We start from the raw sequence: 25,418 nt of genomic DNA, 5'->3' as shown, positions 1-25,418 counted from the left end.
CGAGCCCATGACTATTTCAGTCACAGCTCAGAAATAACCATCCGTTAATGAAACAACAGGGTAGTGAGAGGTTCTAGCAATGGTTTCCAAATAAGACGTCGGGAGAAGCAGAAAAAAATGTTTCTAATTATGCGACTCCACAAATCTGTGAAGAGCCGTTTACTTTAAAATAGCTGGTCATTTTCAAGATGGGTTGTAACTCCCCAAATTAATACTTCTGTAAATATTTAGAGCAAAGGTTTCCCATCCTTTTTGAATGGGACAGAGAGGTACATTAAGTTTTAAGTTGGGGTGAATATATAGTTTTCTTGGGACAGCTTTAAATGATTACTTTTGCTGTTAACAGTTGTTTTCTAACAGAGTCAGTAACAGTGGAATAGTACTGGAGAGAACTGATATCAGGGCAGGCCCCCGCAAGCATGTACCTGTCTGTGCTGATTCCAGCATTTGTTTGCAGTGCTAGTGTTACATTAAGACTTTTCTTGCTTTTCTGCTGTAGGGAAAACCTCTCAATTTCAAGTAACCACATCTGTGATCTGACCCAAGCCGTAAGGTTTTATTATTATCATTTTGAATTATATTAGTGTCACCGAAACCACATTTCATTTCCCTTTGTCACAGTGTTCACAGAAACGCACATGTATCTTGTCTTGTCATGCATCATTGCTTTAAAGGCCTGAAATACATGTTTATGAAATGAAACAAATTCCCAACATTTCTCTAGCCTGGACTGAAAGGCTTAAAACAGATAACTCTTTGTCCTCCGCTTCCTCCATGCAGAAATTATCAAACGCTAAATTGGACAAGAAGCCACGGGACAGCTTCAAAGGCCATGGAGTGTGAAGGAAAATTCAACACTTCACAGATTTAAAGAATGTGCATGAGCGCTAATGGCACTTGCTCTTTAAAGTTTCTCTTCATGATGCCTGAGCTGCAGGAGTATTTTAGGTGTTTGGTATGAAGTCACTCGATTTAGTCTTGACAAAAGCCTCGCAGCTTATGCTTTTGAACAATTGAAACTTATAATTTTTGAGTAACTCGAGAAGTACATTATTAGAGCAAATACTGCTTGATAGAAAGGAGTTGTTTCCCACATGATCTGGCCGTCTAAACCTTTTTATTAAATGAAACAAAAATGGACTAAGATAAGGGTGGATAATGAAGTTTGATAATTTGGTTTGTGTGAAATTAAATGAGTGAAATGACTGTGTAGTTTAGCCTCCAGTGTCTTCGGCCATAACCATGTGAATTGAGGAGTTTTTAGGCGATCAAATGAGGATTTGCACATGATGTTTGCTTTCCTGTGAGAGAAACTTACTTGAACTTTTTTTTTGTTTGTGGCAAGTGACAGTTTCATGCTATTGGCATGGTTACTATGAATGGCTTCACATCATTTTAGGTTTTTAGTTTACAGTCGTCTTGAATTGCTTCTTGACATCAAATGTTGCAAACAAACGCATAGATGAGAGTGTAAGAGTTTGACTCTCACTCATATGCGTGTGTAAGGCAACTAAAACATTTTCAAACACAGTAATATCTGACAGTGACCAGCAATTTCACTCTTTCTGTAGCTGCCCAAACAGATTCCCAGTGTTTGGAGTGCAGGGTGGATTTGCAGCCATGTGAGGCTGAGTTTATTTTGAGGGAGTGATGCTGTTAATTGTATTTAACAATAATTAGTTATCAAACTTAATATTTAAACACAAAAGTAATTGTGACTTTCACTTGTCAGACTAGTCAGACAATTATTCAACAGCAACATCCAGAGGAAACGTTTAATCTTGTGCAGACACGTGTGCGCTTCTGTCTTTGGTTCGTGCAAAGGAAAACTCCCCGTTCTGTGCGCCCGTATTGTAACCGTTTCAGTCAATGTCGCCCTCTTAGGGTAAACCAAAGTATAAAGCCAACTAGGGTGGGGCTGCATTTTTAAAGGAAAAAGGAAATAAAGTCAGTCTGATCCACTAGCTTAAGGTCTCAAAACCATGCAACAAAACTATTATTATAAAGTTTTTTGCTTTAAAAGATAAAAGTGTGATACTTGGGTTGAATGTACATTTTGTAATTGATGGTTTTGACATCTGGCTATTTGATGCATTGAAATATTTACTTATATTACATCTGATTTCCCTCTCCTTTCTTGCTTTCTTTCAGAATATAAAGGAAGACGGGAGAGAGTTTGAGCATTAGCCTTGGCAATTCAGTAGGTTCCTTTATTTATAAGTTTGACATGCATAAAACATCAGCTATAAGACTAAGCAGAACCTTCTGCCAATTTGTTGCTTTGACAATGGAATGAATGAAAGCATAAGCAGTAACACCCACTTGTCATTCAGCAAGAATTGCTGGGTGTATGCTGTGTCACCCAATTATGATTCATACACAAATCAATTAAGGTTTATAATGGGTTCCCTCCATATCCTTTTTAGGTCCTCTTGCTCCTTTTTGTACAACAGTAATTCTAATTTGGGGTTTTGGTTTTTCCTTTTTTTGTTTTTTTTTTTAAATTTTACAGTAAGATGTTCGTTTTTTTTTTTTGCTAGACCTCAAAGCTAGGTCTGCTTAAAAGGTCCCGATTACAACTCAACAGTTCACAAAGATGTGTTCTATTTCATCGCTGAGGTCTTATGATCGTACAAACACCAGAGGTATTTTGAAGCGTCTGCTTACATGGATCATAGCAGGTCATATGATTTTGGGTAAGAGCCATCTGCTTAAAGCAAATACCCTGCAGTAATACTCTGGTAATGACGTGGTTTATACTCTTGTAAAAGCTTAAGGATATCTCACTTATACAAAGTAAGATAATCTGTGCTATACTTGGTGTCAGAGTTGTTTTGAGCTCAGTCTCTGTGGTTAAGAGAAAGAAAGGTGTGCCTCCTTGGGCACAATTAATGTGTTGGGCAATGTAATGTGCTTCTGCTGCCACTTTGTTCCATGATAGTTCCATGTTTCAGTCATGAATGTACACATCTGCCTCTATTTTTTTTTTTTTTTTTGATTTCTTTTTTTCTTACCCTCCCACTCAGTTTGCTCCTCCAAAAGTGCACTGTGAGGAATCTGTCAGATTTGTGACAACAGCCGCTGTGCAAATAGTACCGTGCACTATATAGGTTTAAAAAAGGGTAAAGGAAGTAGAACATGTATGTATAGTGGTACAGGAATGTTGATAGAGGGAGTGGCAACATGTTAAGAGGCAGAACATAGACCAGGCTGGGAGAGAAATAATAAGCTTTTGCATGGCTTGCTAGGGAGTTCTTAAGTACACAGCAATGTAGGTTTTCCCCTTTTCCTTTTGTAAATATCAGCTTTAGCCAACAACAATAAGGCACTTTTTTCAGGCTTGGGTTTCACAGCTTTCATGTCCCATGTGTAGCATTTCTACCCCTGTGCACTTTGAGAGGTTTTACTGAAATTACATTCAGACTTAATGTCTATTAAATGTAAAATGTTGTGCATTATTCTGTTGCATGTGATGTTGACTAATCCTTTTTTAAAGCATTTAGAATTTGTTAACAATCACATAATCAAAGTAGATTCCACATGAAACTAACGTTTCTTTCAGAATTCCAGTTAAAGCAACAGTAAAATGTGTTAAATTATTGTAATGTTGATGTGTAGTTGTAGTGTCGTCTTGTTTTCTCCTTATTGTTTATAATGTTAAACCCGTCTATTCTTTTAATATCTAACAGCCTCTAATAGTGCTTTAGTATAAATAGAAAATTTTGTGTACAATTCAAACAGAGGGAAGCATGATTGACTCTCTCAAATGATCTGCTCTGTATTATCCTGTCTCTGGAGTATAATGGTTGACATGGACACAAATCTAGGCTTCTTTTACTCCAGTGGGAAGCATATTTAGTGGGAGGCAAGTGGTATTTATAATTTAGAGGGGAGAAAATGTTCTCATTCTATAAAATACACAGAATTTCTCTAGTCATTTATGAATAATCAATTTTCCAATTAACCAATTTCCAGAAGACAGAGACTGTATATTTTAAATGCATATCTTGATCTTAAATGCATATATCTGTTCAACTTTGTTAGTGTTTAGATACTTGCATATAGATGAACTTAAAACTAATAGACAGACTAAAAGCAACTTTAGCAATGTATTTACATCTTTGCAATTCCTTGATTGCTGCTGAAATAAATTATTTCAATTTACATATTTTTTTTTTTAATAGAAATAAATTTGAATGAACTTTTTATCATTAGCTTCATGAATGGTGGAGTTGCACCTAAGCCTTTAATATTTGCAGCATTGTTTTCACATTTTATTTTGAGTGTGTACATTCCTTCAGTAATCCACAGGTCAGGTCAGGCTTATTTCAGAAGGGAGTATACTTACTATTTTGAATCAAGGGAGCATTTGGATTGCTTGAATAACCCTAAGATCCCACCAATTCATGTTCACATGAGACAAAGCTTTTTCCATTTCCATTTCTTACACTCTGTATGGCATTTTGGAATACTTTATTCTGACAGATCAATCATGTTATTGAGCAAACAAATATTTTTGTGTAATACCAGTTTTTTTTGAGTTCTACTTAGCTTTTGGTATAACAAGATGTATATTTTTTTTCATAATTAAAATAAACTAGTGCAACACATTTACCAATGTGTAGTGAAATATGAATGTAGGCCTAGGTGTTTTCATGTTCAAGAGATCTTGCAGGGTGGATGATTTTGATATCCCTGAAACAAAGAACTTTCTGTGTTGAAAGCTGTGATGGCAGGCCTATGTCAGCTAAAAAACAAACAAACTCTGAAGCGATGTTCATCAAGCAAAGACTTCCCAGATCTACAGTCCGATTTTCATTTCATGGACATCAGATTTTTAGATATAATTATATGTTTAATCTCTGTGTATTAAACTGAGCTTAATGCATTTAGTGACAAGTAATTCCTCTTGTTTTAAAGCTTTCTCTCCTCATGCGGCTTAGTGTTTTGCTGCTGAAGAAAATTATTGTATAAAGATAACTCAGTTCTTGCTAGAAATATGTAGTTAAACCACTGCTAAGTTCCCAAACAGAAATCATGCTTGTTTACTTTCACTTTGTTGGAGACTATATTGCCATCTGGTGGTCTCAGTTTGAAACTAATTTACTGTTATCAAAGAAAAAAGAAAAAAGAAAAAAAAGACAGCATTGTTTTATTTTATTTATTTATTTATTTATTATTATTATTATTATTTTAAATGTATGAACATACTGTTAAACCTATCTGTGAAAGGTTCATTTGAATGCAAGACACTAACTTTCTTTTTTTCTGTGTTAAGGAAAGAACAAGGGCTGACACGGTCCACACTAGGGGACAGGTGAAGAAGTAACACGTTTAGAGGTATACAAAATGAAATGTTAGATGCGTTTTAGCTGTGATGTTAATATCTACATGTAATTCACAGCAAAGCATAGTTAATTTTTTTTTTTTTTTTTATCAGTTACTGAAAAATACTAAGCACTTTTTTACTGTTTATAAGGTAATTTCTCTTCTGAAAAAAGCTTATGCTCATTCAGCTTGAAACTGTATAGTAGTCAACATATATTTGGTGTTGTGTAATTGTGTAACTGTTTTACTGTGTTTCATTGTGTATTGTGTAATTTCTCATTTTATTTATTTATAAGATGGCTGACGAGCAGGACACAAGGGAAGTGCTTTTCCCACAGTGGACAGGCACTGATAAGCTTGGGCTCACCATAGAACAAAAAGGTCAAGGAGAGATTTTTGTCAAAGAGGTGAAAGATGAGTCCCCTGCTGCTCATACTGGGAAAGTATACGAAGGTATGAAGTCAAAAAAAAACCCTGCAGGTTGTAATGTAATGTGTAAACATTTAGAAAACCTAATTTTCTAACATTTCTCGAAAGTTTTTATTCTCTGAACAACATTTGTCACCCCCTTTTGGTGACTTTTTTATTTTATTTTTTAAATGAGCTAATGCTCTTGTAGGTCTTCCAGATATAATTTATCTATTGTAATTCATTTTGTTTGAACTTACCATGTACTGTTTTTTTGTCACAGGTGACCAAATTGTGGGGGCCACCATTTACTTTGACAACATGAGCTCAGAAGAAACGGCTGAACTGTTAAAGACTCTTAACCGACATAAGGTTGGACTAAAATTACAAAATAAGTCTGGAGACAAGTCACCTTGCCGTTCTCCAATGGGGACATTGTCACGGGAAGGACGTGGAGGGTCTAGTTCAGACATTCTTCTGGTAAGGTTGCCTCGTAAATCGTTGATTTTCAGTATGATCAGTACTTCAGTATTTAAAAACTAAATTTAACAGAAATGTTTTACACATTTCTCTCTTGCATAAGTTTCACACAGAAATGGCATGTCGAAGTAATTTGTTATATTCCATTTCCTGTAGAGTGGGGATGATGAAGATTACAAGAGAATCTACACTAAGAAGATTAAACCTAGACTAAAGTCAGAGGATCTTGCTGAGGGTGTTGATGTGCGCACAGAACGTCACAGCAGCACAAGCAGTGATGGTTGCACCATTACTACAATCACTCGTCGAATAACTACCTACACTGTGGATGTGCCTGGGGAGACTAGTCAGCAGATTGATCACTCAAACCCTGATTTCAAAATTCAGGTCTTGCAGCATGAGCAGTCAGAGGGAGATTCTACTCAAATCAGATTACCACATAGTAGCCTTGTTAGTGGTGCACACGGAGCTATAAAAATGGGGGACATAACTCTTAGTGGGCCCCATGTCACTGGCTCCACTGTGAAGCACTCTAGCACAGGATCTTTAGAAGCAACAAGTGAATTAGATGGTAGTGGGAAAGAGATTATAATTAATGTGTCAGACACTGGACTGTCAGGTGGTAGAGGACAGAAGGTGATAGAACATTTTGGAAAGACTGAAGCTTCTGCAGGCAGTAGTGATCTCTCTGGCAAAGTAACCATGGGGTTAGACAAAGACGTGAGAAATATTTCTTCTCCAGTGGAAGCTGGTTTTAAAGCTTCAAGTATGATGGGAGGAACTGAGGTTGCTACATTAAAGGGCCCTGTTCTGAACACTCGCGTTTCAGGTTTTTCCATTAGTGGAGATACAGGGGGCAGTATTGGCAGGGAATCTTCGTCTGAAGAGCATAAGGATGGGTCTGCTGATAAAACAAAACTGTCTAAAGTTACCATAGATGTGCAAAGGCCCAAGGAAGGTCAAAATGTAGAAGTGAATTTTAACACTCAAAATCTTAAAGATGTTAGTCAGAGAGGTTTCACCATAACTGGGAATCAGGAAATGTCAGCTCGGGTTCAGGAACCTGATACAGTAGTAAGTCTACCTAAAGCTGATGTAAAAATCACACCACCAGATATGGACGTCAGGGGTCCAGAGCTTCACTTTAAAGGACATGAGCGTACAGTCAAAGATGTCAAATTTGATGCGCCATCAGTCACTGGTCAAATTTCTATGCCAGATGTGGATTTAAATCTCAAAGGACAAAAAGTGAAAGGAGATGTTAATGTGTCCATTCCGAATGTTGAAGGGAATGTTGCAACTTCAAAAGTTGAAATTAAAAGGCCAGATCTCGAGGGTACCAAAGGTGACTTTACTGTTACAAAGGTCAAAATGTCCTCATTTGGAATAAAAACTTCAGAAGTAAGGTGTCCTGATGCTGATGTAAATCTCGTGAAAGCCAAAATGGAGATTAAAGCACCAAATGTGGATATCAAGAGTCCAGAGCTTAATGTTGAGAGATCTGAAATAAAAGTCAATGATTCTGAAATCAAGATGCCACCAGTCTCCGGTCCTAAGATTGAGGTGTCTGACGTGAACTTAAATGTAAAAGGGTCAACATTGAAAGGTGACTTAAATCTGAAAGGCCCAAAACTAAAAAGTGATGTTGATGTGTCTTTTCCAAAAGTAGAAGGAGATATTAAAGCATCAAAAGTTGAAATTGAAGGCCCTGAACTTGAAGGACCTGAGGGTGGTTTCAAGATGCCAAAGATCAAAATGCCATCATTTGGACTGAAAGGTCCAAAAGTGGAGGGTACAGATGTTGATGTGAAAATCCCTGAAGCCGGAGTTAAGGCACCAGATCTGGACATCAAAGCTCCAGAGGTAGACATTGAAGGACCTGAGGGAAAAATCAAGGGCCCCAAATTCACGATGCCATCAGTCTCTGGTCCAAAGGTTTCTATGCCAGACGTTGACTTCAATCTAAAAGGTCAAAAACTGAAAGGTGATGTTGACGTGTCCGTTCCAAAAGTGGAAGGAGATATTAAAGCACCAAAAGTTGAAATTGAAGGCCCAGACATTGAAGGACCTGAGGGTGGTTTTAAGATTCCAAAGATCAAAATGCCATCATTTGGACTGAAGGGTCCAAAAGTGGAGGGTACAGATGTTGATGTGAAAATCCCTAAAGCCGATATTGAAGTTAAGGCACAAGATCTGGACATCAAAGCTCCAGAGTTAGACATTAAAGGACCTGAGGGAATAATCAAGGGCCCCAAATTCACGACGCCATCAATCTCTGGTCCAAAGGTTTCTATGCCAGACGTTGACTTCAATCTAAAAGGTCCAAAACTGAAAGGTGATGTTGACGTGTCCGTTCCAAAAGTGGAAGGAGATATTAAAGCACCAAAAGTTGAAATTGAAGGCCCAGACATTGAAGGACCTGAGGGTGGTTTTAAGATTCCAAAGATCAAAATGCCATCATTCGGAATTAAGGGTCCAAAACTGGAGGGTCCAGATGTTGATGTGAAAATCCCTAAAGCCGATATTGACATTAAGGCACCAGATGTGGACATCAAAGCTCCAGAGGTTGACATTGAAGGACCTGAGGGAAAAATCAAGGGCCCCAAATTCAAGATGCCATCAGTCTCTGGTCCAAAGATTTCTATGCCAGATGTTGACTTCAATCTGAAAGGTCCAAAACTAAAAGGTGATGTTGACGTGTCTGTTCCAAAAGTGGAAGGAGATATCAAAGCACCGAAAGTGGAAATTGAAGGCCCGGAAATTGCAGGACCTGAAGGTGGTTTTAAGATGCCAAAGATCAAAATGCCATCATTTGGAATGAAGGGTCCAAAACTGGAGGGTCCAGATGTTGATGTGAAAATCCCTAAAGCCGATATTGACATTAAGGCACCAGATGTGGACATCAAAGCTCCAGAGTTTGACATTGAAGGACCCGAGGGAAAAATCAAGGGCCCCAAATTCAAGATGCCATCAGTCTCTGGTCCGAAGATTTCTATGCCAGACGTTGACTTCAATCTGAAAGGTCCAAAACTGAAAGGTGATGTTGACGTGTCTGTTCCAAAAGTGGAAGGAGATATTAAAGCAGCAAAAGTGAAAATTGAAGGCCCAGAAATTGAAGGACCAGAGGGAGGTTTTAAGATGCCAAAGATCAAAATGCCATCATTTGGAATGAAGGGTCCAAAACTTGAGGGTCCAGATGTTGATGTGAAAATCCCTAAAGCTGATATTGACATTAAGGCACCAGATGTGGACATCAAAGCTCCAGAGGTTGACATTGAAGGACCTGAGGGAAAAATCAAGGGCCCCAAATTCAAAATGCCATCGGTCTCTGGTCCAAAGATTTCAATGCCAGACGTTGACTTCAATCTGAAAGGTCCAAAACTGAAAGGTGATGTTGACGTGTCTGTTACAAAAGTGGAAGGAGATATTAAAGCACCGAAAGTGGAAATTGAAGGCCCAGAAATTGCAGGACCAGAGGGTGGTTTTAAGATGCCAAAGATCAAAATGCCATCATTTGGAATGAAGGGTCCAAAACTGGAGGGTCCAGATCTTGATGTGAAAATCCCTAAAGCCGATATTGACATTAAGGCACCAGATGTGGACATCAAAGCTCCAGAGGTTGACATTGAAGGACCCGAGGGAAAAATCAAGGGCCCTAAATTCAAGATGCCATCAATCTCTGGTCCAAAGATTTCTATGCCAGACGTTGACTTCAATCTTAAAGGTCCAAAACTGAAAGGTGATGTTGACGTGTCCATTCCAAAAGTGGAAGGAGATATTAAAGCACCGAAAGTGAAAATTGAAGGCCCAGAAATGGAAGGACCTGAGGGTGGTTTTAAGATGCCAAAGATCAAAATGCCATCATTCGGAATGAAGGGTCCAAAACTTGAGGGTCCAGATGTTGATGTGAAAATCCCTAAAGCTGATATTGACATTAAGGCACCAGATGTGGACATCAAAGCTCCAGAGGTTGACATTGAAGGACCTGAGGGAAAAATCAAGGGCCCCAAAATCAAAATTCCATCAATCTCTGGTCCAAAGATTTCAATGCCAGATGTTGACTTCAATCTGAAAGGTCCAAAACTGAAAGGTGATGTTGACGTGTCTGTTCCAAAAGTGGAAGGAGATATTAAAGCACCGAAAGTGGAAATTGAAGGCCCAGAAATTACAGTACCTGAGGGTGGTTTTAAGATGCCAAAGATCAAAATGCCATCATTCGGAATGAAGGGTCCAAAACTGGAGGGTCCAGATGTTGATGTGAAAATCCCTAAAGCCGATATTGACATTAAGGCACCAGATGTGGACATCAAAGCTCCAGAGGTTGACATTGAAGGACCTGAGGGAAAAATCAAGGGCCCCAAATTCAAGATGCCATCAGTCTCTGGTCCAAAGATTTCTATGCCAGATGTTGACTTCAATCTGAAAGGTCCAAAACTGAAAGGTGATGTTGACGTGTCTGTTCCAAAAGTGGAAGGAGATATTAAAGCACCGAAAGTGGAAATTGAAGGCCCGGAAATTGCAGGACCTGAAGGTGGTTTTAAGATGCCAAAGATCAAAATGCCATCATTTGGAATGAAGGGTCCAAAACTGGAGGGTCCAGATGTTGATGTGAAAATCCCTAAAGCCGATATTGACATTAAGGCACCAGATGTGGACATCAAAGCTCCAGAGATTGACATTGAAGGACCCGAGGGAAAAATCAAGGGCCCCAAATTCAAGATGCCATCAGTCTCTGGTCCAAAGATTTCTATGCCAGACGTTGACTTCAATCTGAAAGGTCCAAAACTGAAAGGTGATGTTGACGTGTCTGTTCCAAAAGTGGAAGGAGATATTAAAGCACCGAAAGTGAAAATTGAAGGCCCAGAAATGGAAGGACCTGAGGGTGGTTTTAAGATGCCAAAGATCAAAATGCCATCATTTGGAATGAAGGGTCCAAAACTGGAGGGTCCAGATCTTGATGTGAAAATTCCAAAAGCCGATATTGACATTAAGGCACCAGATGTAGACATCAATGCTCCAGAGGTTGATATTGAAGGACCCGAGGGAAAAATCAAGGGCCCAAAATTCAAGATGCCATCAGTCTCTGGCCCAAAGATTTCTATGCCAGACGTTGACTTCAATCTGAAAGGTTCAAAACTGAAAGGTGATGTTGACGTGTCCGTTCCAAAAGTGGAAGGAGATATTAAAGCACCGAAAGTGAAAATTGAAGGCCCAGAAATGGAAGGACCTGAGGGTGGTTTTAAGATGCCAAAGATCAAAATGCCATCATTCGGAATGAAGGGTCCAAAACTGGAGGGTCCAGATCTTGATGTGAAAATTCCAAAAGCTGATATTGACATTAAGGCACCAGATGTAGACATCAAAGCTCCTGAGATTGACATTGAAGGACCCGAGGGAAAAATCAAGGGCCCCAAATTCAAGATGCCATCAGTCTCTGGTCCAAAGATTTCAATGCCAGATGTTGACTTCAATCTGAAAGGTCCAAAACTGAAAGCTGATGTTGACGTGTCTGTTCCAAAAGTGGAAGGAGATATTAAAGCAGCAAAAGTGAAAATTGAAGGCCCAGAAATTGAAGGACCAGAGGGAGGTTTTAAGATGCCAAAGATCAAAATGCCATCATTTGGAATGAAGGGTCCAAAACTGGAGGGTCCAGATGTTGATGTGAAAATCCCTAAAGCCGATATTGACATTAAGGCACCAGATGTGGACATCAAAGCTCCAGAGATTGACATTGAAGGACCCGAGGGAAAAATCAAGGGCCCCAAATTCAAGATGCCATCAGTCTCTGGTCCAAAGATTTCAATGCCAGATGTTGACTTCAATCTGAAAGGTCCAAAACTGAAAGGTGATGTTGACGTGTCCGTTCCAAAAGTGGAAGGAGATATTAAAGCACCGAAAGTGAAAATTGAAGGCCCAGAAATGGAAGGACCTGAGGGTGGTTTTAAGATGCCAAAGATCAAAATGCCATCATTCGGAATGAAGGGTCCAAAACTGGAGGGTCCAGATGTTGATGTGAAAATTCCAAAGGCTGATATTGACATTAAGGCACCAGATGTGGAAGCAGATGTAAGCCCGAGATTGACATTGAAGGACCCGAGGGAAAAATCAAGGGCCCCAAATTCAAGATGCCATCAGTCTCTGGTCCAAAGATTTCAATGCCAGATGTTGACTTCAATCTGAAAGGTCCAAAACTGAAAGGGGATGTTGACGTGTCCGTTCCAAAAGTGGAAGGACTGACCGAAAGTGGAAATTGAAGGCCCGATATTAAAGCACCGAAAGTGAAAATTGAAGGCCCAGAAATGGAAGGACCTGAGGGTGGTTTTAAGATGCCAAAGATCAAAATGCCATCATCAATTTGGAATAGGTCCAAAACTGGAGGGTCCAGATGTTGATGTAAAAATCCCTAAAGCCGATATTGACATTAAGCACCAGATGTGGACATCAAAGCTCCAGAGATTGACATTGAAGGACCCGAGGGAAAAATCAAAGGCCCGAAATTCAAGATGCCATCAGTCTCTGGTCCAAAGATTTCTATGCCAGACGTTGACTTCAATCTGAAAGGTCCAAAACTGAAAGGTGATGTTGACGTGTCCGTTCCAAAAGTGGAAGGAGATATTAAAGCACCGAAAGTGAAGAAAATTGAAGGCCCAGAAATGGAAGGACCTGAGGGTGGTTTTAAGATGCCAAAGATCAAAATGCCATCATTCGGAATGAAGGGTCCAAAACTGGAGGGTCCAGATGTTGATGTGAAAATCCCTAAAGCCGATATTGACATTAGCACCAGATGTGGACATCAAAGCTCCAGAGGTTGACATTGAAGGACCTGAGGGAAAAATCAAGGGCCCCAAATTCAAAATGCCATCAGTCTCTGGTCCAAAGATTTCAATGCCAGATGTTGACTTCAATCTGAAAGGTCCAAAACTGAAAGCTGATGTTGACAATCAAAGTGCCAAGTGGAAGGAGATATTAAAGCACCGAAAGTGGAAATTGAAGGCCCAGAAATTGAAGGACCTGAGGGAGGTTTTAAGATGCCAAAGTTCAAAATGCCATCATTTGGAATGAAGGGTCCAAAACTGGAGGGTCCAGATCTTGATGTGAAAATTAAAGCCGATATTGACAAAGCACCAAAAGCAGACATCAACGCTCCAGAGGTTGATATTGAAGGACCCGAGGGAAAAATCAAGGGCCCAAAATTCAAGATGCCATCAATCTCTGGTCCAAAGATTTCTATGCCAGACGTTGACTTCAATCTGAAAGGTCCAAAACTGAAAGGTGATGTTGACGTGTCCGTTCCAAAAGTGGAAGGAGATATTAAAGCACCGAAAGTGAAAATTGAAGGCCCAGAAATTGAAGGACCTGAGGGTGGTTTTAAGATGCCAAAGATCAAAATGCCATCATTTGGAATGAAGGGTCCAAAACTGGAGGGTCCAGATCTTGATGTGAAAATTCCAAAAGCCGATATTGACATTAAGGCACCAGATGTGGACATCAAAGCTCCAGAGGTTGACATTGAAGGACCTGAGGGAAAAATCAAGGGCCCCAAATTCAAAATGCCATCCGTCTCTGGTCCAAAGATTTCAATGCCAGATGTTGACTTCAATCTGAAAGGTCCAAAACTGAAAGGTGATGTTGACGTGTCCGTTCCAAAAGTGGAAGGAGATATTAAAGCACCGAAAGTGGAAATTGAAGGCCCAGAAATTGAAGGACCTGAGGGTGGTTTTAAGATGCCAAAGTTCAAAATGCCATCATTTGGAATGAAGGGTCCAAAACTGGAGGGTCCAGATCTTGATTTGAAAATTCCAAAAGCCGATGTTGACATTAAGGCACCAGATGTGGACATCAAAGCTCCAGAGTTTGACATTGAAGGACCCGAGGGAAAAATCAAGGGCCCCAAATTCAAGATGCCATCAGTCTCTGGTCCAAAGATTTCTATGCCAGACGTTGACTTCAATCTTAAAGGACCAAAACTGAAAGGTGATGTTGATGTTTCTGTTCCAAAAGTGGAAGGAGATATTAAAGCACCAAAAGTGGAAATTGAAGGCCCAGATATTGAAGGACCTGAGGGAGGTTTTAAGATGCCAAAGTTCAAAATGCCATCATTCGGAATGAAGGGTCCAAAACTGGAGGGTCCAGATCTTGATGTGAAATCCAAAAGCCGATATTGACATTAAGGCACCAGATGTGGACATCAAAGCTCCAGAGTTTGACATTGAAGGACCTGAGGGAAAAATCAAGGGCCCCAAATTCAAAATGCCATCCGTCTCTGGTCCAAAGATTTCAATGCCAGATGTTGACTTCAATTTGAAAGGTCCAAAACTGAAAGGTGATGTTGACGTGTCTGTTCCAAAAGTGGAAGGAGATATTAAAGCACCGAAAGTGGAAATTGAAGGCCCAGAAATTGAAGGACCTGAGGGAGGTTTTAAGATGCCAAAGTTCAAAATGCCATCATTTGGAATGAAGGGTCCGAAACTGGAGGGTCCAGATCTTGATGTGAAAATTCCAAAAGCCAATGTTGACATCAATGCTCCAGAAGTTGACATCAAAGCTCCAAGGTGACATTGAAGGACCCGAGGGAAAAATCAAGGGCCCTAAATTCAAGATGCCATCAATCTCTGGTCCAAAGATTTCTATGCCAGACGTTGACTTCAATCTGAAAGGTCCAAAATTGAAAGGCGATGTTGACGTATCTGTTCCAAAAGTGGAAGGAGATATTAAAGCACCAAAAGTGGAAATTGAAGGCCCCGATATAGAAGGACCTGAGGGAGGTTTAAGATGCCAAAGTTCAAAATGCCATCATTCGGAATGAAGGGTCCAAAACTTGAGGGTCCAGATGTTGATGTGAAAATCCCTAAAGCCGATATTGACATTAAGGCACCAGATGTGGACATCAAAGCTCCAGAGTTTGACATTGAAGGACCCGAGGGAAAAATCAAGGGCCCCAAATTCAAGATGCCATCAGTCTCTGGTCCAAAGATTTCTATGCCAGACGTTGACTTCAATCTGAAAGGTCCAAAACTGAAAGGTGATGTTGATGTGTCCGTTCCAAAAGTGGAAGGAGATATTAAAGCACCAAAAGTGGAAATTGAAGGCCCGGAAATTGAGGGACCTGAGGGTGGTTTTAAGATGCCAAAGTTCAAAATGCCATCATTCGGAATGAAGGGTCCAAAACTGGAGGGTCCAGATGTTGATGTGAAAATCCCTAAAGCTGATATTGATATTAAGGCACCAGATGTTGATATCAAAGCTCCAGAGTTTGACATTGAAGGACCTGAGGGAAAAATCAAGGGCCCAAAATTCAAGATGCCATCTATCTCTGGTCCAAAGATTTCTATGCCAGACGTTGACTTCAATCTGAAAGGTCCAAAATTGAAAGGCGATGTTGACGTATCTGTTCCAAAAGTGGAAGGAGATATTAAAGCACCAAAAGTGGAAATTGAAGGCCCAGAAATGGAAGGACCTGAGGGAGGTCTTAAGATGCCAAAGTTCAAAATGCCATCATTCGGAATGAAGGGTCCAAAACTGGAGGGTCCAGATCTTGATGTGAAAATTCCAAAAGCCGATGTTGACATTAAGGCACCAGAAATTGACATCAATGCTCCAGAGTTTGACATTGAAGGACCCGAGGGAAAAATCAAGGGCCCAAAATTCAAGATGCCATCAATCTCTGGTCCAAAGATTTCTATGCCAGACGTTGACTTCAATCTGAAAGGTCCTAAACTGAAAGGTGATGTTGATGTGTCTGTTCCAAAAGTGGAAGGAGATATTAAAGCACCAAAAGTGGAAATTGAAGGCCCAGATATTGAAGGACATGAGGGAGGTTTTAAGATGCCAAAGTTCAAAATGCCATCATTCGGAATGAAGGGTCCAAAACTGGAGGGTCCAGATGTTGATGTGAAAATCCCTAAAGCTGATATTGACATTAAGGCACCAGATGTGGACATCAGTGCTCCAGAGTTTGACATTGAAGGACCTGAGGGAAAAATCAAGGGCCCCAAATTCAAAATGCCATCACTCTCTGGTCCAAAGATTTCTATGCCAGATGTTGACTTCAATCTGAAAGGTCCTAAACTGAAAGGTGATGTTGATGTGTCTGTTCCGAAAGTGGAAGGAGATATTAAAGCACCAAAAGTGGAAATTGAAGGCCCAGATGTTGAAGGACCTGAGGGAGGTTTTAAGATGCCAAAGTTCAAAATGCCATCATTCGGAATGAAGGGTCCAAAACTGGAGGGTCCAGATGTTGATGTGAAAATCCCTAAAGCTGATTTTAACATTAAGGCACCAGATGTTGACATCAATGTTTCAGAGTTTGACATTGAAGGACCTGAGGGCAAAATCAAGGGCCCAAAATTCAAGATGCCATCTATCTCTGGTCCAAAGATTTCTATGCCAGATGTTGACTTCAATCTGAAAGGTCCAAAATTGAAAGGCGATGTTGATGTGTCTGTTCCAAAAATGGAAGGAGATATCAAAGCACCAAAAGTGGAAATTGAAGGCCCGGAAATTGAGGGACCTGAGGGTGGTTTTAAGATGCCAAAGATCAAAATGCCATCATTCGGCATGAAGGGTCCAAAACTGGAGGGTCCAGATGTTGATGTGAAAATCCCTAAAGCCGATATTGACATTAAAGCACCAGATTTGGACATCAGTGCTCCAGAGTTTGACATTGAAGGACCTGAGGGAAAAATTAAGGGCCCCAAATTCAAAATGCCATCACTCTCTGGTCCAAAGATTTCTATGCCAGATGTTGACTTCAATCTGAAAGGTCCAAAACTGAAAGGTGATGTTGACGTGTCTGTTCCAAAAGTGGAAGGAGATATTAAAGCACCAAAAATGGAAATTGAAGGCCCAGACATTGAAGGACCTGAGGGAGGTTTTAAGATGCCAAAGTTCAAAATGCCATCATTCGGAATGAAGGGTCCAAAACTGGAGGGTCCAGATGTTGATGTGAAAATCCCTAAAGCTGATATTGACATTAAGGCACCAGATGTTGACATCAAAGCTCCAGAGTTTGACATTGAAGGACCTGAGGGAAAAATCAAGGGCCCAAAGTTAAAGATGCCATCTGTCTCTGGTCCAAAGATTTCTATGCCAGACATTGATTTCAATCTGAAAGGTCCAAAATTGAAAGGCGATGTTGATGTGTCTGTTCCAAAAGTGGAAGGAGATATTAAAGCACCAAAACTGGAAATTGAAGGCCCAGAAATTGAGGGACCTGAGGGTGGTTTTAAGATGCCAAAGATCAAAATGCCATCATTTGGAATGAAGGGTTCAAAACTGGAGGGTCCAGATGTTGATGTGAAAATCCCTAAAGCTGATATTGACATTAAGGCACCAGATGTGGACATCAGTGCTCCAGAGTTTGACATTGAAGGACCTGAGGGAAAAATCAAGGGCCCAAAATTCAAGATGCCATCAATCTCTGGTCCAAAGATTTCTATGCCAGACGTTGACTTCAATCTGAAAGGTCCAAAACTGAAAGGTGATGTTGATGTATCGGTTCCAAAAGTGGAAGGAGATATTAAAGCACCAAAAGTGGAAATTGAAGGCCCCGATATTGAAGGACCTGAGGGAGGTTTTAAGATGCCAAAGTTCAAAATGCCATCATTCGGAATGAAGGGTCCAAAACTGGAGGGTCCAGATGTTGATGTGAAAATCCCTAAAGCTGATATTGACATTAAGGCACCAGATGTGGACATCAGTGCTCCAGAGTTTGACATTGAAGGACCTGAGGGAAAAATCAAGGGCCCCAAATTCAAGATGCCATCAATCTCTGGTCCAAAGATGTCTATGCCAGATGTTGACCTAAATCTGAAAGGTCCAAAACTTAAAGGTGATGTTGATGTGTCTGTTCCAAAAGTGGAAGGAGATATTAAAGCACCAAAAATAGAAATTGAAGGCCCAGAAATTGAAGGACCTGAGGGTGGTTTTAAGATGCCAAAGATCAAAATGCCATCATTTGGAATGAAGGGTTCAAAACTGGAGGGTCCAGATGTTGATGTGAAAATCCCTAAAGCTGATATTGACATTAAGGCACCAGATGTTGATATCAAAGCTCCAGAGTTTGACATTGAAGGACCTGAGGGCAAAATCAAGGGCCCAAAATTTAAGATGCCATCTATCTCTGGTCCAAAGATTTCTATGCCAGATGTTGACTTTAATCTGAAAGGTCCAAAACTGAAAGGTGATGTAGACGTGTCCGTTCCAAAACTGGAAGGAGAAATTAAAGCACCAGAAATGAACATTAAGGGTCCAGAACTTGATATTGAAGGACCAGAGGGAAAAATCAAGGGCTCCAAATTCAAGATGCCCACCATCTCTGGTCCAAAGATTTCTATGCCTGATGTGGATTTAAATTTAAAAGGTCCAAAATTGAAAGGTGATGTTGATGTTTCAATTCCAAAAGTTGAAGGAGACATCAAAACGCCAGATTTGGGTATCAAGGGGCCAGAACTTGACATTGATTTACCAGAAGGAAAAATCAAAGGCCCAAAAGTGAAGATGCCATCAGTATCTGTTCCTGGAGGTCCAAATGTTGACGTTAATTTTCCAGAAACAAATGTCAAGAAGCCTAAGGGAGGATTCAAGATGCCAAAATTTAAAATGCCAAAGTTCGGTTTTAAGTCACCCAAAGGAGAAATTGATGTAAGCGTACCTAGTGGTGACATTGGTATTAAATCATCTGATATTGACATCAAAACTCCTGATCTTGATGTTGAGGGACCTGACGGACAAACCAAGGGCACCAAATTCAAAATGCCTTCTTTATCTGGTCCAAAGATGTCTATGCCAGATGTAGACTTCAGCTTGAAAAGTCCAAAAGTCAAGGGTGATATTGATGTTTCTGGACCCAAGATTGCAGGTGACATAAAGGCTCCAAAAGTGGACATTGAAGGTCCTGATGTTGATATAGAGGGCCCAGAAGGTGGCATCAAAATGCCTAAAATCAAAATGCCATCATTTGGGCTCAAAGGTCCTAAAGTGGAGGGCCCGGATGTTGACCTCAATCTCCCCAAAGCAGATGTTGACATTAAAGGACCTGAAATTGACATCAAAACTCCTGATCTTGACATTGAAGGACCTGAAGGAAAAATTAAAGGTCCCAAGTTCAAAATGCCTTCCATATCAGGTCCAAAGATCTCTATGCCAGATGTCAACTTAAAAGGCCCCAAAGTCAAGGGTGATATGAATGTTTCCTTACCAAAGTTTTCAGGTGACATAAAGGCACCAAAAGTGGACATTGAAGGTCCTGATGTTGATATCGAGGGCCCAGAAGGTGGCATCAAGATGCCTAAAATAAAAATGCCGTCATTTGGGCTCAAAGGTCCTAAAGGGGAGGGCCCAGATGTTGACATCAATCTCCCCAAAGCAGATGTTGACATTAAAGGACCTGAAATTGACATAAAAACTCCTGATCTTGACATTGAAGGACCTGAGGGGAAAATCAAAGGTCCCAAGTTTAAAATGCCTTCCATATCAGGTCCAAAAATATCCATGCCAGATGTAGACTTCAACTTGAAAAGTCCAAAAGTCAAGGGTGATTTGGATGTTTCAGTACCAAAGATTTCAGGGGACATAAAAGCTCCAAAAGTGGACATTGAAGGTCCTGATGTTGATATCGGGAGCCTGGAAGGTGGCTTCAAGATGCCTAAAATCAAAATGCCATCATTTGGACTCAAAGGTCCTAAAGTGGAGGGCCCAGATGTCGACATCAATCTTCCCAAAGCAGATGTTGACATCAAAGGACCTGAAATTGATGTTAACGCTCCTGATCTTGACATCGAGGGACCTGAGGGGAAAATCAAAGGTCCCAAGTTCAAAATGCCTTCCATATCAGGTCCGAAATTCTCTATGCCAGATGTCAACTTAAAAGGCCCAAAAGTCAAAGGTGATATGGATGTTTCAGTACCAAAGATTTCAGGGGACATAAAGGCACCAAAAGTGGACATTGAAGGTCCTGATGTTGATATTGAGGGCCCGGAAGGTGGCTTCAAGATGCCTAAAATGAAAATGCCATCATTTGGACTCAAAGGTCCTAAAGTGGAGGGGCCAGATGTCGACATCAATCTCCCCAAAGCAGATGTTGACATCAAAGGACCTGAAATTGATGTTAACGCTCCTGATCTTGACATCGAGGGACCTGAGGGAAAAATCAAAGGTCCCAAGTTCAAAATGCCTTCCATATCAGGTCCGAAATTCTCTATGCCAGATGTCAACTTAAAAGGCCCCAAAGTCAAAGGTGATATGGATGTTTCAGTACCAAAGATTTCAGGGGACATAAAGGCACCAAAAGTGGACATTGAAGGTCCTGATGTTGATATTGAGGGCCCGGAAGGTGGCTTCAAGATGCCTAAAATGAAAATGCCATCATTTGGACTCAAAGGTCCTAAAGTGGAGGGCCCAGATGTCGACATCAATCTCCCCAAAGCAGATATTGACATCAAAGGACCTGAAATTGATGTTAACGCTCCTGATCTTGACATCGAGGGACCTGAGGGGAAACTCAAAGGTCCCAAGTTCAAAATGCCTTCCATATCAGGTCCAAAGTTCTCTATGCCAGATGTCAACTTAAAAGGCCCCAAAGTCAAAGGTGATATGGATGTTTCAGTACCAAAGATTTCAGGGGACATAAAGGCACCAAAAGTGGACATTGAAGGTCCTGATGTTGATATTGAGGGCCCGGAAGGTGGCTTCAAGATGCCTAAAATGAAAATGCCATCATTTGGACTCAAAGGTCCTAAAGTGGAGGGCCCAGATGTCGACATCAATCTCCCCAAAGCAGATGTTGACATCAAAGGACCTGAAATTGATGTTAACGCTCCTGATCTTGACATCGAGGGACCTGAGGGGAAAATCAAAGGTCCCAAGTTCAAAATGCCTTCCATATCAGGTCCAAAATTCTCTATGCCAGATGTCAACTTAAAAGGCCCCAAAGTCAAAGGTGATATGGATGTTTCCGTACCAAAGATTTCAGGGGACATAAAATCACCAAAAGTGGACATTGAAGGTCCTGAAGTTGATATTGAAGGCCCGGAAGGTGGCTTCAAGATGCCTAAAATCAAAATGCCATCATTTGGACTGAAAGGTCCTAAAATGGAGGGCCCAGATGTTGACATTAATCTCCCCAAAGCAGATGTTGACATTAAAGGACCTGAAATTGACATCAAAACTCCTGATCTTGACATTGAAGGACCAGAGGGGAAAATCAAAGGTCCCAAGTTTAAAATGCCTTCCATGTCAGGTCCAAAAATCTCTATGCCAGATGTCAACTTAAAAGGCCCCAAAGTCAAAGGTGATATGAATGTTTCAGTACCTAAGATTTCGGGGGAAATAAAGGCACCAAAAGTGGACATTGAAGGTCCTGATGTTGATATTGAGGGCCTGGAAGGTGGCTTCAAGATGCCTAAAATCAAAATGCCATCATTTGGACTCAAAGGTCCTAAAGTGGAGGGCCCAGATGTCGACATCAATCTCCCCAAAGCAGATGTTGACATAAAAGGACCAGAAATTGACATCAAATCTCCTGATCTTGACATTGAAGGACCTGAGGGGAAAATCAAAGGTCCCAAGTTTAAAATGCCTTCCATATCAGGTCCAAAAATCTCCATGCCAGATGTAGACTTCAACTTGAAAAGTCCAAAAGTCAAGGGTGATTTGGATGTTTCTGTACCAAAGATTTCAGGGGACATAAAAGCTCCAAAAGTGGACATTGAAGGTCCTGATGTTGATATTGAGGGCCCAGAAGGTGGCTTCAAGATGCCTAAAATGAAAATGCCATCATTTGGACTCAAAGGTCCTAAAGTGGAGGGTCCAGATGTTGACATCAATCTCCCCAAAGCAGATATTGACATTAAAGGACCAGAAATTGATATTAAAGCTCCTGATCTTGACATTGAAGGACCAGAGGGGAAAATCAAAGGTCCCAAGTTCAAAATGCCTTCCATATCAGGTCCAAAGATCTCTATGCCAGATGTCAACATAAAAGGCCCCAAAGTCAAGGGTGATATGGATGTTTCCATACCAAAGATTTCAGGGGACATAAAGGCACCAAAAGTGGACATTGAAGGTCCTGATGTTGATATCGAGGGCCCAGAAGGTGGCATCAGGATGCCTAAAATCAAAATGCCATCATTTGGTCTCAAAGGTCCTAAAGTGGAGGGCCCAGATGTTGATGTCAATCTTCCCAAAGCAAATGTTGACATTAAAGGAGGAGAAATTGATATTAAAGCTCCTGATCTTGACATTGAAGGACCTGAGGGTGGTTTAAAACATGTTAAGTTCCCAAAATTCAAAGGTCCCAACTTTGGAATTAATCCTTCAGGTGGCAGTCTTTCAATACCTGAAAAGGATATAGGTGCAAGTATTGATGTCAAAAGCCCTGATGTCAACATCAGTGGACCAGATGCAAATATCAAGGTCCCAAAAATGAAAAAATCTAAATTTTCGCTTGGAGTTAAGAGCCCAAAATTAGATGCAGATATTCCTGATGCTGGTGGTACTTTAGAAGGACCTGATATGAACATAAATGTGAAAGGAAAGAAAGGTAAATTCAAATTGGCCAAAGGGAAGGGGAAGTCTAAAACACTTGATGGTGATATGAAGACTGAAACTGTCAAGTTGGAAACAAATGAACCTGACCTACAGATGAAGTCAACCAAAGTTAAGAAACCTCTTTTTGGAAAGTTACATTTTCCTGATGTGGAATTTGACATCAAATCTTCAAAAGCTAAAGGTAGTTCACCTGCCTCTGGAACTATAAAATCATCTACTGGTTTGCCTTCTGCAAGCCTTAAAACTGATATTCAGACACCAGATGCTAGTTTGGACAGTCCTGATTTCAAAACAAAAGGAGGAAAAATCAAAGTACCAAAAGTCGGCATCTCTGGCTCTGAAATAAAAACTCCTGAACTGGTTGTTAGAGATGCAACTTTAGAGGTTCCAGAAAAGACCTTTCAGTCCCCGGATGTCAGTGTAGCAGGATCAGGCATTAATGGAAAAGGCAAGGCTAAAATTGAATTAGGAGGAAAAATACAGGATGTTGAGTTGAGAGTGCCTACTGTAAATGTCCATGGTGGTGCTTTAGATGCTGATTTAAATCTCACTGAACAAAAAGGAGTAAAAGGGAGCATTGAAATACCAGGCTTTAATGTAAGAGGACAAAAGGGAGAGACTGCAAGTGGGTTAGACATGAAGCCAGATGCATCATTATCTGGTGTGATGGAGTTCCAAGAAGGTAATGTAACCTTTCCTAAAATCAAAGTACCAAAGTTTGGTGTTGCATTGCCTAAAGTAGATGGAGATGAGATGAGAGTTGATGTAGGTTCAAGTGAATTGGCTGCTGGTTCTAAAGTTACATCCCAAAGTCTGGAAATGGAGAACACTGATATGAAAAGCAGTGGTGGAAAAGTGAAAGTCAAAATGCCAAAATTATTTGTCAAATCTAAATCTAAAGGTGGCAGTGCAGCTGATCTTACCGTTGAGGGAGAAGGTGTTGATGTTACAAGTAAAGGTGGTGCAAAGGTGTCTAAGGATTTGAGCCTTAGTTTTGGGGAATTGACAAGTGGCAAGTTAGCAGTAGAGGGAAGCTCTGGGTTTAAAGTTTCACCAAAAAGTAAATCTGCCTCCCTTGACCTCTTCAAAAAAACACATCACTCATCTTCTGTAAGTGACGAGGGAGGTTTAGCTTCTCCTGTTTCGGCTGAAGGCCACTTACAGGCAGAGGGTGGCAACATTTCAGGTGATGTTGGAGAAAAGGCCAAAGGCAAAAAAGGAAAGTTGAAGTTTGCTACAATTGGAGGATTTAGCTCAAAAAGTAAAGGTTCATATGAAGTGACGGATGAAAGTGAGGTTAGGATTGAGGATGCTGGTGTAGTTGCTCAGTCTTCAAAGAAGTCCAGAATGTCATCATCATCCAGCAGTGATAGTGGTTCAAAAGGCAGTTTTCGGTTTCCACAACTCGAAATAGCGATGTCACCAAAGAAGTAGTTTTCATGCTAGTATCTATACACAGTACATTCTCTCTCACACACACACACACACACACACACACACACACACACACACACACACACACACACACACACACACACACACACACACTTTTGTCAGTCTAGATGACTATGTAAATCTGTCTTTCAGTTAAACAATAGTGCACTGCCATATTGAGTTTCTTCAATTCCCACACATGTTCTTTACAGGCATTGATATATATAAATATTTTTTTTTTCTCTGAATCACAATTTAACTGTAAATAAGAGAAATCTGTTATGTAATTTTGTTTTGTAGATAGGAAATTCAAATCCAATCCAACAATGTGTGTAGTTAATATAAAAATCTGTCATCTGATAACTTGTTCTATTTTTGTACCTTAGAAAGTTTTGGAACTATGTTGTCCTTTCTAAAATTGTCTGGACACATTTAAATGCAAGGGGAGTGATTTTAGTTAGATTTGAAAGGTTTTTAAAACTTCAGCTTCACTTACATTAGTAGTGTTGTATCATATGTACTCATTGCATATGAATAACTAATTTGAGCAGTGATAAACCAGATCTCGGTGAGCACGATGAAGTTTAAGGACTGTACAAACTGTAAATAATTTGAGTCAAAACAGATACATGGGATAACTTTACTGTGTGTCCCAAATATTATGACAGTTCAGATATTATGGAATTTACACAGAGATTATAATCTTTCAAAGTATTTATATCTAAGACTGTCTTTTTCAATGATTGCTTGAATATCTTTAAAATGCACAATAAGAAGCAGCTGGCAAAAGCTATGACTTGCTTTGATTTTTAATGGTTTCTAAGGCATTTTTCTTGATTATATTTTCCACATTTCTTTACATCCGGTTTACTCTCTCTCTTCCTCTCACTCAATTTATTAAATGCCGTGCTGTCATGTGGTGATATAACTACAGGAATGCTAATGCCAATGGTAAAACATTAACATTTTGAAAAGGCATAAAATGTGCATTTGCCCTTGTAAATAATGGGACATTTAGGCTGCAAGTTTCTAACTTTTTTCCCCCTTGTATCGGTTGCAAAAATTTTTTTTAATAAAGTGAACAATTATCAATACATGTGTGTTGAATGTGACTCATTTGCATTAAAGTACGAAAAATGTACATGATTGCACAAATCCTCTGTATTGTAATACAAAACCACACAGAACAGTTTTGTTAACATTAACTTGAATATTAATGT

General features: G+C 40.2%; 1 protein-coding gene across 1 annotated transcript in view; it reads left to right on the top strand.

Moving 5' to 3' along the window:
* The window catches only part of LOC109077176 (neuroblast differentiation-associated protein AHNAK-like), a 30,718-nt gene extending 5,426 nt beyond the window's left edge, over positions 1-25,292 (top strand). Inside the window, 9 exon segments of the mRNA XM_042738553.1 lie at positions 5,279-5,340; positions 5,625-5,781; positions 6,020-6,216; positions 6,373-12,268; positions 12,649-12,828; positions 13,180-13,302; positions 13,648-14,362; positions 14,364-14,748; positions 15,118-25,292. Of these exon segments, the coding sequence (XP_042594487.1) occupies positions 5,625-5,781; positions 6,020-6,216; positions 6,373-12,268; positions 12,649-12,828; positions 13,180-13,302; positions 13,648-14,362; positions 14,364-14,748; positions 15,118-24,198 (16,734 nt within the window). The 5' untranslated portion in view covers positions 5,279-5,340 and the 3' untranslated portion in view covers positions 24,199-25,292.
* The last annotated feature ends 126 nt before the right edge of the window (positions 25,293-25,418 follow it).

The sequence above is a fragment of the Cyprinus carpio genome, chromosome B14 (genome assembly GCF_018340385.1).
Source record: "Cyprinus carpio isolate SPL01 chromosome B14, ASM1834038v1, whole genome shotgun sequence".
NCBI classification, from domain to species: Eukaryota; Metazoa; Chordata; class Actinopteri; order Cypriniformes; family Cyprinidae; genus Cyprinus; species Cyprinus carpio.
The sequence above is the reverse complement of the archived record's forward strand: the minus strand, read 5'-3'. Positions and strand labels throughout refer to the sequence as shown.